This window comes from Carcharhinus amblyrhynchos, chromosome 1 (genome assembly GCF_965287045.1).
Source record: "Carcharhinus amblyrhynchos chromosome 1, sCarAmb.v2.hapA, whole genome shotgun sequence".
Lineage (NCBI taxonomy): Eukaryota > Metazoa > Chordata > Chondrichthyes > Carcharhiniformes > Carcharhinidae > Carcharhinus > Carcharhinus amblyrhynchos.
The window spans coordinates 147,654,884-147,667,147 of NC_137324.1; the positions used below are offsets into that span (position 1 = coordinate 147,654,884).

A 12,264-nucleotide genomic window follows, 5' to 3' on the forward strand; every position below is an offset into this window, starting at 1 on the left:
ACATTGTTACTTTGAGCAGGTATTATTCAGTGTAGGGTGCAGATGGTGTTAGAGAATTTGATAATGCCAGAATTAATATTTTCTATCCTGGTGCTTTCTTTGGCTGGCTGTGTAGAATTTTATGCTCTCAGGTTGACCCCTCGCATCAGGGGAAGAAATTAAATTGCAAAGAAACTAGACACACCTTCTGTTGCCCACAAATAGTTTTAATTAAATAAGCCAAGCCAGTTTTTATCATTCAGTTACTAAGATACAATTTACGGAAATGGCAAGTAATAATATCATTTAATATAGTATTTATTATTGCAAGTACTGGTTTGACAGTGACGCCATTTAGAGCATTTTGAATAACAATACCAAGTTATACTGGTACCTCTGCATTTCTGCATCCTGTTAGTCTAAGCACTTGGTTACATTTATAAATGCAAATAAATGCTTAAGTGACTGATATCTGGATGCTGGTGAAATTGTAAGAAATTCAGTTTCCATGCTGTTGCTTTTCAAAGATGACAACTTTAAGCGAGGTTCAGCAAATTTCATAACTACCTAAAAATTAAAATTTGTAGAGATCACTTTACAATGGTTGCAATTATATTGTAGCTTTTGTAATATTGAGTTGATATGAAGTAGCTTCTGGGAGGTTATTAGCATCCAACAGCCAAATGTGGGCTGAAGTGTATTTTGCTCAAATTAGACTGCACCTTCTATAGATGCACTAGCTATGATTTTTGTAAAATCCTAGTGATCAGAAGTTAACATCATTATTCACAGTGGCACAGTGGTAAGCACTGTGACTTTTAGCACCAGGAATACAGGTTTGATTCTGGCTTCAAGTGGCTGTCTGTCTATGTGGACTTTGCATGTTCTCTCCATATTTGTGTGGGTTTCTTCTATGTGTTATAGAAGTTATAGAATCCCTACAGCGCAGAAGGAGGCTATTCAGCACATTGAGTCTGCACAGATTACCATTTGTGTAACCCCACATATTTGCCCTGCTAATCCCCCTGACACTAGGGTCAATTTAACATGGCCAATACACTTAACCTGCACATCTTTGGACTCTGGGAGGAAACCAGAGCATGTGGAGGAAACCCACGCAGACACGGGAAGAAAATGCAGACTCTGCACAGACAGTGACACAAGGCCAGAATTGAACCCAGGACTCTGGCGCTGTAAGGCAGCAGTGCTAACCACTGTGCCACCATGCCACCCTAAATGCCCTGGCTTCCTCCCACAGTCCAAAGATATGCAGATTAGCTGGATTGGCCATATTAAATTGCCCCTTAGTGTGCCATGATGTGTAGGTTAGGGGGATTAGTAGGATAAATACATGAGGTTATGGGGCATTGGGCAGGGGGCTGCTGGACCTGGGTGAGATGCTCTGTTGGAGAGTAAGTGCAGAGTCAGTAGGCCGAATGGCTTCCTACCGCACTGTAGCGATTCTGATTTATGGAAGAAGGTTGACATCTTAGACTCCGTTCTCTTGTCCCTTCACAGTTACCTCCAGCAATAAGTGCAAAGTACTCGGATATCTTTATCACTAAAATCAAGACCATCCAATCAGCTATCTCTGTCTTGTCTTCTGTTCCAGTAGAACGGCTAGCCAATTTAATGTTCTCCCTTATCCTGGACCTGAACTCACACCTTTACCTAATTATTCACCTATCTTCCCTCATGCCTTCTCTGAGCTCCCCTTGTTCATGAGACTCCTGTTTGTTGATTCTATTTCCACTTGAACTGCTGATCATCCAACTTCCGTTCTGGGTCCCCATGTTAGTGATATTGTGAATGGTTCTCTCTTCAGATGTTGCCCCTTTTTTTTTAAATCAGCAAACTTCATCACTCAAACATTAAACTCTTGACCTCACAGTCCTTGCAAACCAATATTCCATCTTCAACTTCCCTTTCCTCTCAAGCCCTTGAATGTGTTTTTTACCTCCTAGATCCATGCCCATCTTTCCTGGAATTTTGCATTTGAATCCTTCTAATTAGGTTTCCACCCCTACCACAGTATTGAAACAACTCTTATCAAAGTCACAAATGACATTCTATGTGACCGTGACAGAAGTAAATATTTCTTCCTCCTTTCTTGATCTGCCAGTTGCCTTTGACACAGTGGGCCACATCATCCTCCTCCAGCGCTTTTCCACTGTTGCCCAGCTGAGAAGACTGCTGTCGCCTGGTTCCATTCTTATCTGCTTAATTATAACCAGAGAATCACTCGTAATGTATTCTCTTGCTGCTCCCATGTTGTTACTTCTATTGTTTCCCAAGGATCTGTTCACATCAACTGCCCTTTGGTTATGTCATTCGGAAGCACAGTATTAGTTTTCACACGTATGCTGACAACATCCAGCTGTATCAATATTGGGAAGACCGGAGCCATCATTTTTGGTCGGCATTGAAAATTCCATTTCTTAACTGCAGACTCCATCCTTCTCCCTGGCAGTGTCTTGAGATTAAGCTAACCAGTTTGTAAGCTTGTTGTCTTATACTTGTGCCATCACTAAGATTATCTATTTCCACCTTCGTAATATTGCTTGACTTTGCTCTGTCTCAACTCGTCAGCTGCTGAATCCCTTATTAAGGCATAGAACAAAGTAGCAGGAGTAGACCATTTGACCCTTTGAGCCAGAGCTACCATTCAATTACATCATGGTTGATCTGGTTGTGGTCTTAGCTCCACTTTGCTGTCTGCTTCCCATAACCCTTGACTTGATTGTCTAACTCTGCCTAAGTAAATTCAAAGACCCAGCCACCACTACTTTCTAAGGAAGAGAATTCTCACTAAGACCCTTTATAGCTGTGGTAAACATTCCCCACTTTTATATTCCATTCTGCTGGCCATTAATGTCAACATTCCATTTGCCTTCCTAATCATCGCTATACCTATATACTAACTTTGTGATTCATGTACCAGGACACCTAAATCGCTCTGTACCACTGAATTCTGTGGTCTTTCTCTACTTACATATTACATTGAATCATAGAAACCACCTGGCCCATTGAGTCTGCACCAACCGCAATCCCACCCAGGTCCTGCCTCCATATCCCTACACACTTAACTGTTAATTCCTCTAACCTATGCATCTCAGAACACTGAGGACACAATTGCTTTTCTACTTGCCAAAGTGAACAAGTCCACGTTTTCCCGCCTTATAGTGCATTCTTTTTTGCCCACTTACCTAACCTGTTTATATCTCTTTGCAGACTCTATCTCTTCTTTACAGCTTGAATCCTATCTTGGTGTCATCAGCAAATTTAGCTATCATACATTTAAATCCCTTCATCTAAGTCATTTACATAGATTGTAAGTTGTTGAGGACCCAGCATTGATCCCTGCAGCACTCCACTAGTTAGAGGTTGTGAAGCTGAAAATGACCCATTTATCTCTACTCTGTTTTCTGTTAGCCAGTCAATCCTTTATCCATGCTGATACGTTACCCCCTACACCATGTGTTCTTACCTTGTGTACGTTTGATGTGGCATTTTATCGAACGTCTTCTAGAAATCCAAGTACACTACATCTTCATAGAAACCCTATCTTCAGCCCCTTGAGCCTACACTGACAACAATCCCACCCAGGCCCTATTCCTGTAATCTCACTTATTTCCCATTGTGAATGTCACCGACAAAAAACTCTAACAGATCAGTTGATAACAATTTCTTTTGCACGAAACCATGTTGACTCTTTTGATCAAATCATGGTTACCTAGATATCCTGCTGTAAAGTTTTTAATAATGGATTCTAGCACTTCCCCTTTGATAGATTCCTACTTTCTTTCCCCTAGCTTTCTTGAATAGAGATGTTATATTAGCTATTTTCCAATCCGCTGGAACTTTTCCAGAATCTAAACAACTTTGGTTGATTATAACCAGTGCATCTGTTAACTGTGATTCCACTTCCTCTAAGACTCTAGGATACAAGACAACCACTGTTTGGGAATTGTTAACTTTTAGATCTAATAATTTTCCAGACACCCGTTCCCTGATGATGATGGTTGTATTAAGTTCATCTCTACCTATCAGCTCTTTATTTTCAGGACTCTTCAGGAAGTTTTCGTCCTGAAAACTGATATAGAATACTAGTTCAAATTCTACACCATTTCTTTTCATTATCGATTTCTCCAGACTCTATATCTGGAGGAGCTTTAGTTACTCTTTTCCTATTCAAATACTTGTTGAAATTTTTACTATCTTTTCATGTTACTAGCCAGCTTTCTCTTGTAATCTGCTTTCTGCCTATATCATTTTAGTCATTCTTTGCTGGTTCTTAAATCTGCGCAAACTTCTGACCCACTATTAATTTGCAGATTTATACAGGTGTTTCTTTCAGTTTAATACTATCCTTTATGTCCTTACTTAGTCATGGACCCTCTCCAAGAGCCCTTCTTTCCCAATGTTATTAAATATTTCCTTGAAAGAATGTCATTACAATTCTACTGTGCTACTAATGTTTTTACCTATTTTCCCTGTTCACCATAGTCATCTGTGTCTTCATAGTTGCCTTTATTTAAGTTTAAAACACTAGTCATGGACTCATACTTCTCCTTTTCAAACTGACCATGAATCCTGTCTTATTGCACATTACCAGGACAGGAATTGTCCGTTCCCTGGTTGATGCTAGAGCATACTGCTCTAGGAAATCCACTCTATGAACTTATTTTCCAGGCTACCTTTGCCAATCTGATTTTCTAAATCTACGTATAGATTAAAGTGACCCACGATTATCATGGTACCTTTCTTACACTATATGTTTCATCTTGGAGGTTCTGTCCCACACTGTTAAGGGGCTCATAAACCACTCCCACTCCCTCTTACCTTTCTTATTTCTTATCTCTACCCAAACTCATTCTACATGGTGCTCTTTCAGGCTAGGAATGTGCTGAACTGATGCCATCCTTAATTAACAGATCTATCCCACCACCTTTTCCTAGCTTCATGTCGTTCTGATGTGTTAAATATCCTTCAACATTCATGTCCCAGCTATGTCTCTGTAATGCTGATCAGGTCATACATGTTTATCTCTACCTGTGCTAACTATTCATTCCTTTTGTTACAAATGCTCCATGCATTCAGAGACATGGTCTTAAATTCTGTATTTTTTTTATATAATTTTCAGCTTCATTTGCTGGAACGTTCTTGCAATTGTATGTTCTGTCCCTCCTTGTAACACTCTGCACCAAATTGCAGCCCTGCTCCATCACATTGTTGTTTCCCATTGCTTTATCTCTTCTCACACTTGATCTCTCTCTCTCTCTTCTTCCCCCCCCCCACGCGCACACGCGCACGCACACACACACACACACACACACGCACGCACGCACGCACACACACACACACACACACACACACACACACACACGCACACACAATTTAGTTTAAAGCTCTCCGTACCGCCCTGGTTATGTGATTCGCCACTGGCCCTGGTCCCAGCATATTTCGGGTCTAAACTGTTCTAAGGGTACAGCTTCCACTTTCCCCAGTAAAGATGCTAATGTCCCATGAATCGAAACCCATTTCTCCCACACAAAGCTTTGAGCCATGTGTTCATTACTTTGATCTTATTTTCTTGGCACCAATTTGCTCATGGCTGAGGTATTAACCCAGAGATGACTTTCCTTGAGATTCTGCTTTTTAAGTTATCCCCTAGCTGCTCATACTCCTTATGCAGTATCTGTTTCCCAGTCCTATATACTTTATTGGTACCCACATGGATTATGACCATTAGATTTTCCTGCTCCCACTGCAAGTTTCTGCCTAGCCTAGAGCAAATGTCCTTAACCCTGACTGCAGGTGGATAGCACAGCCTTCTGGACTCTCTCACCTGCAGAGAACAGTTTTTAAATCCCTGGCTAAACTGTTTCTTATTGGTATCTCATTCCTCTTTGCTCCCCTTATTTGAATGACATTCTTCAGTTCACTCATCCATCCTCTTTGCATTCCTTCACCTCATCACACAGGTAGCAAGTACCTGTTAGACAATGTCAAGGGTTGAAGTTCCTCCATCTCTACATGCTGGTTCCCTTAACTGCCTGATTCACAGTCACACCCTTCTAACCTTGACCACTGATCAACTCTTAAGGTTCTGTCTAACCTAAAGGCAATGACTGCCGCCTGTAACAAATGTCTAGATAACTCTACCTCTCCCTGATGCCTCGCAGTATCTGCAACTTAACCTCCAACTCAGCAGCTGGAAGTTGAAGTTGCCTAAGCTGCGGACACTTTCTGCAGGTATGGTTGTCTGAGATTGCAGTGCATTCCATGTGTTATGGTCACATCACACCATCAGCCTTGTCATTTCTGTCCAATCTTATTTACTTAACTAATCAATCTATTAATAATTTACACAAGAAAGTAATAGAAAGTTGCATTCACCTTGTTTGGAAACAAGGAAGGAAATTCACCAACCACCAGAGTCTGGAAAAAAAGAGTACCTCTTTGCCCTTCTGCACCAAACTTCCCAGCCAAAACAAATTCCCAACTCCTCGTTCAAACTGTGTCTTACTTTCTAACTGGGCTATTCATCTTCATCTCTAACTCGGCTATTCCAATGGTCTCCCACATTCTACACTCTGCAAGCTTGAGGTTATCTGAAACCCTGCTGCCTGTGTATTAACTCTCATCAAGTCTGGTTCCACTGATCTATATTGGCTCCCTCTTAAGCCAGATCTCGATTTTAAAATTATGATCCTCCCTTCTCCCTATCTCTGCTATCTCTTCCAATTCCACACCTTCTGTAATATCTGTGTCGCTGTAATTATTTCCCCTTGTATATCCTTGATTTTAATCACTCCACCTTCAGAAGCCTTGGCCCCAGGTGCTGAAATGTCTTTCCTATGCTTCTTTGCCTCTCACTTTCCTCCTTTAAGAACCTCCCCTTAAAAGTTTACCTTTTTACCAAGTTTTTGGTTGTTTGACCTAATGTCATTTCCTGAATCACTGTCTCATTGTCATCCAATGTGTAAAACGCTCCTGTGAAGCACTTAGATACATTTTATTATATTAGAAGTAGAGTAATTTTTGCTGGGAGAAAACAGGGAACTACAGACCAGTTAGCTTGATGTCAATCATTGGGAAAATACTGGAATCTGTTGTTAAGGTAGTCTTAACAGTGCATTTAAACAAGCATAATATGATCAGTCAAGATCAACAGAGTTTTATGAAAGGGAAATTGTGCTTGGTATGTTTATTTGAAGTTTTTTAAGAATGTAACTGGTAGGGTAAATAAAACGGAGCTATTCAGTGTAGTATGCTTGGATTTCCAAAGGCATTCGAAAAGGTACCACTCAAGATCATGGAGTTGAATCATAGAATCATGCAGTCCAGAAGGAGGCCATTTGTCCCATTGAGTCTGCATTGATCACTAAGGGATAGTTTTGGAGATTTTGGTCACCTGACACTAAGAGCAATTTTAACATGGTCAGTCCACTAAACTGCACATCTTTGGACTGTGACACTGTGGTTAGCACTGCTGCCTCTCAGCGCCAGGGACGTGGGTTCGATTCCCAGCTTGGGTCACTCTCTGTGTGGAGTTTGCGCATTCTCCCTGTGTCTACATGGGTTTTCTCCAGGTGCCCTGGTTTCCTCCCACAATCCAAAGATGTGCGGGTTAGGTGGATTGGCCATGCTAAATTTCCTCTTAGTGTCAGGGGGACTAGCTAGAGTAAATACATGGGGTTATGTGGATAGGGCCTTGGTAAGATTGTGATTGGTGTAGACTCGATGGGCCGAGTGGCCTCCTTCTGCACTGTAGGATTCTATGATCCTATGTGGGAGGAAACCAGAGCACCTGGAGAAAACCCACACAGTCTTGGGGAGGATGTGCAAACTCCACACAGACAGTGACCCAAGCTGGGAATTGAACCCAAGTCCCTTGCGCTGTGAGGCAGCAGTGCTAACCACTGTGTCATCTTGCTGCCCTATTGGGTGGCACAGTGGTTAGACTGCTGCCTCACTGCACCAGGGACCCATGGGGGCAATATGGATAGAGATTGGTTAATGGTCAGGGAGAAAATAGTAGGGATGTTCTAGATGTGGGGATGCTGGCGTTGGACTGGGGTAAGCACAGTAAGAAGTCTCTCAGCACCAGGTTAAAGTCCAACAGGTTTATTTGGTAGCACAAGCTTTCAGAGTTTCGCTCCTTCAGTGAGTGAGGAGTTGTGTTCACAAACAGGGCCATATATAGACAGAAACTTAATTTACAAGATAGTGGTTGGAATGCGAATCTTTACAGGTAATCAAGTCTAAAAGGTACAGACAATGTGAGTGGAAAGAGGGTTAAGCACAGGTCAAAGAGGTGTATATTGTCTCCAGCCAGGACAATTAGTGAGATTTTGCAAGCCCAAGCAAATTGTGGGGGTTACAGATAGTGTGACATGAACCAAAGATCCCGTTTGAGGCCTCCTTGTGTGCGGAACTTGGCCATCAGTCTGTGCTCAGCGATTCTACGTTGTGTGTCGTGAAGGCTGCCTTGGAGAACGCTTACCCGAAGATCAGAGGCTGAATGCCCGTGACTACTGAAGTGTTCCCCTGATGTGGAGATGCCGGCGTTAGATTAGGGTAAACACAGTAAGAAGTCTCACAACACCAGGTTAAAGTCCATCAGGTTTATTTGGTAGCAAAAGCCACTAGCTTTCAGAGCGCTGCTCCTTCATCAGGTGAGAGGGATTTCAGTTCACAAACAGGCCATATAAAGACACAAGCTCAATTTACAAAATGATTGGAATGTGAGTCTCTACATCTAATTAAGTCTTAAGGATACAGACAGTGTGAGTGGAGAGAAGGTTAAGCACAGATTAAAGAGATGTGTATTGTCTTCAGCCAAGTCGTGAGGGTTACAGATTGGGTGACATGAACCCAAGATTCCTGTTGAGGCCTTCCTCGTGTGGGGAACTTGGCTATTAGTCTCTGCTCAGTGATTCTGCATTGTCACATGTAATGAAGGCCACCTTGGCAAATGCTTGCCTGAAGATCAGAGGCCGAATGCCTGTGACTGCTGAAGTGTTCCCCAACAGGAGAACAGTCTTGCCTGATGATTGTCGAGCGATGTTCATTCATCCGTCGTTGTAGCATCTGCGTGGTCTCCCCACTGTACCATGCCTTGGGGCATCCTTTCCTGCAGTGTATCAGGTAGACGATGTTAGCCGAGTTGCAAGTGCATGTACTGTGTACCTGGTGGATGGTGTTCTCACATAAAGTGATGGCATCCGTGTCGATGATCCAGCATGTCTTGTAGAGGTTGCTGTGGCAGGGTTATGTGGTGTTGAGGTCACTGTTCTCCTGAAGGCTGGGTAGTTTGCTGTGGACAATGGTCTGTTTGAGGTTGTTTGAAGGCAAGAAGTGGGGGTGTGAGGATGGCCTTGGCGAGATGTTCATCTTCATCGACGACATGTTGAAGATTCTGGAGAACATGTCACAGCTTCTTCGCTCTGGGGAAGTACTGGATGTTGAAGGGTACTCTGTCTGCCTTGTCCCGTGCTTGTCTCCTGAGGAGGTCGGTGTAATTTTTCGCTGTGGCATGTCGAAACTGTCAATCAATGAGACGAGTGCCTTACTCTGTTCTTATGAGGGCGTCTTTCAGCATCTGTAGGTGTCTGTTGCAGTCCTCCTCATCTAAGCAGATCCTGTATATACGGAGGGCTTGTCCATAGGGGATGGCTTCTTTAATATGTTTAGGGTGGATGCTGGGGACGTACCGCATCGTGAGCTTATCCGTGGGCTTGCAGTACAGTGAAGTGCCAAGGTGACTGTCCTTGATGGAGATGTGTGTGTTCAAGAATGCAGCCAATTCTGGAGAGTAGTTTTATGTTCTTATCAGCTGGTGGCAAACAATATCCTGTCCTATTAATCTTTTAAATTAACTATAATCATGTTTTAAAATAAACCTTGTACCATGCAATTAAACCAACAGGCATGTTTAAAAATCTGTTGGTTAGGCAGAAAATTAGTTGAGGAATTGGTTTGATTGTCTACTATAGTTTCTGAAACAATCTTCAAAAAAGTCTTTGCACTACATATGTTTTTAAAAACAACATGTGAAGAATTAATAATTTTGTATACAACAGCGTTGTAATATTTGTATATAACATTAGACCACAAAGTATAGTTTTGGGCCTCAAAGGATTCCCAAAGTGCCCCAAGGATTCCACAACATAGATTCACTTGGATGGCATCAGTGATGGGAATAATAATTCTAAGGAAAGGCTTGAGATATTGGAATTATTGCTATTGGAGCAGCGAAGGGTAAGAATAAATTTAATTGTGATATTTAAAATGTTGAATTTTATGGGCAAATACTTTTCTGATCAGGGTGTCAGTGATGAGGGGTCATTATTTTAAAATCCTTACTAAATGTGGGGATAGATGCTCAGAAAAATTTGGAGCATGAAATATTTTAGCTCAAACTTAATTTAGTACATGGTTACTTTGTTCAGATAACATCAGAAATACTAGTTAAGTATTGTGTTTCATCACATAGCAAATGCATGAGAACTTTTCCACACTAATGTCGACCTGAAACACTTTTTTTTTTAGTTTCATCTCAATGCTTTCTATCAGAGGATATGGAACATGCCTCAAGAGTGGCAGTGTGAAATTGAAGTCTACAAAGCAACATACCATTTCATCTTCGCCCAGAAGAACTTCTTTACTGGTAAATGTTTGTGAATTGGCTACAACTACGTAAATTACAACTGGTATTTACCCTCATCCCTATCACAGTTTAGTCTTATCTGTATTCTATACGCATGCTTATCTATCTCCAATGGTGTTGCACATTGGCTGTGAAGCTAATTTTCATCTGAAATGTGATCAGAAGCCAGGAAACATTTGAGGCTAGAACACAAACTTAAGTTACTCTGCTTTTTAAAGTAATACTTTCTGTCCTTCATATAATATGTAATTTGTTATATTGTAATGTATATTCCACAGCTTATATAGGTGCAAGATTTATAATATTACTAAATGATTTGCTGTTGCAATGCACATGTTGAGTCAGGAGCAAGTACAGTTTTCACTTGAAGTGAATTGAAGGGTAGAGGAATAATTGAGCTAGGTGCAATGACATAATTGTATCAATTTTTAAACTCAGACGTATTGCCTTACTTGATTCAATTTTGATATCAAAATATATTGGAATACTTGGAGCTTATGATTTCTGAATAATGTGGGCCGAAGAGATGGGACATGTAAAACTGAGGTGCTACAATTCCACTTCTGGCTGGAGGCTGTGATTACAACAAATATTTACGTGGACAATTTCTCTTAACGAATATTAAGCATACAGCCACATTGATGTGTTCGGGGCCTGGGAAACTTGGCTCAGGGATTGGAGTGCTGAGGGAGTGTGGCTCAGTTGTCCAGAGTGGACCCAGCGCGTGTCATGCTGGAGCTTGAGGCAGACAGTGTGAGAGTAGTAAGGAGAGAGCGAGCGTGTGTGTGTGTGTGTGTGTGTGTGTGGTGAGGAGAGAGCGAGTGTGTGTGTGTGTGTATGTGGGGTGAGGAGAGAGCGAGTGTGTGTGTGTGTGGTGAGGAGAGAGCGAGTGTGTGTGTGTGTGTGGGGGGGGAGTGAGGAGAGAGCGTGTGTGTGTGTGAGGAGCAAGGAGAGTGTGAGTGTGTGTGAGAGGGGCGAGAAGAGAGCTTGAGGCAGAGTGTGTGAGTAGCAAGGAGAGACCGTGTGTGTGTGTGTGTGTGTGTGTGTGTGTGTGTGTGTGTGTGTGTGTGTGTGTGTGGGGTGAGGAGAGCGTGTGTGTGAGAGAGAGTGAGGGGTGAGGAGAGCGAGTGTATGTGAGAGGGGCGAGGAGAGAGAGAGTGTGTGTGTGTGTGTGTGTGTGTGTGTGTGGCGAGGAGAGAGGTATTCCTTTTGGCAACTGCAGCGCTCTGTTTAGCTCAGTTGAAGACTGACAGCTCTCTCAGGCAGAACTTCCTTCCGGGAGTGGATAGAAGACCTGCCCACTGCTAATGAATGAAATAGCAGTCAGAGTGCATGAATCAGTGATTGTGCATTTGGTGCTGACTTGGGATGGCAGATGTCCAGGGGTATCACGTGTTTAGGAAGGATAGGCAGGAGGAGAAAGGGGGGGGGGGGGGCGTAGCTCTGCTGATTAAGGATAGCATCAGGGTGGTAGCAAGGGATGATATAGGAACCAAAGAGCAGAAAGTGGAATCGTTGCGGGTGGAGATTAGGAACAGCAAAGGGAGGAAGACGCTGGTGGGTGTCGTCTGTAGGCCCCCGAATAATGATCTGGAGGTGGGGCGGGCTGT

At 42.5% G+C, this 12,264-nt stretch overlaps 1 protein-coding gene across 8 annotated transcripts in view; it reads left to right on the forward strand.

The window, feature by feature from the left end:
- The window catches only part of kiaa1109 (KIAA1109 ortholog), a 487,987-nt gene that overhangs the window by 131,888 nt on the left and 343,835 nt on the right, over positions 1-12,264 (forward strand). For all 8 annotated transcript variants that reach the window (XM_080193511.1, XM_080193510.1, XM_080193515.1 and 5 more), the window contains exon 15: positions 10,537-10,654. In XM_080193511.1, coding sequence (XP_080049637.1) covers positions 10,537-10,654 — 118 coding nt within the window. The remainder of the gene's footprint in view (positions 1-10,536; positions 10,655-12,264) is intronic.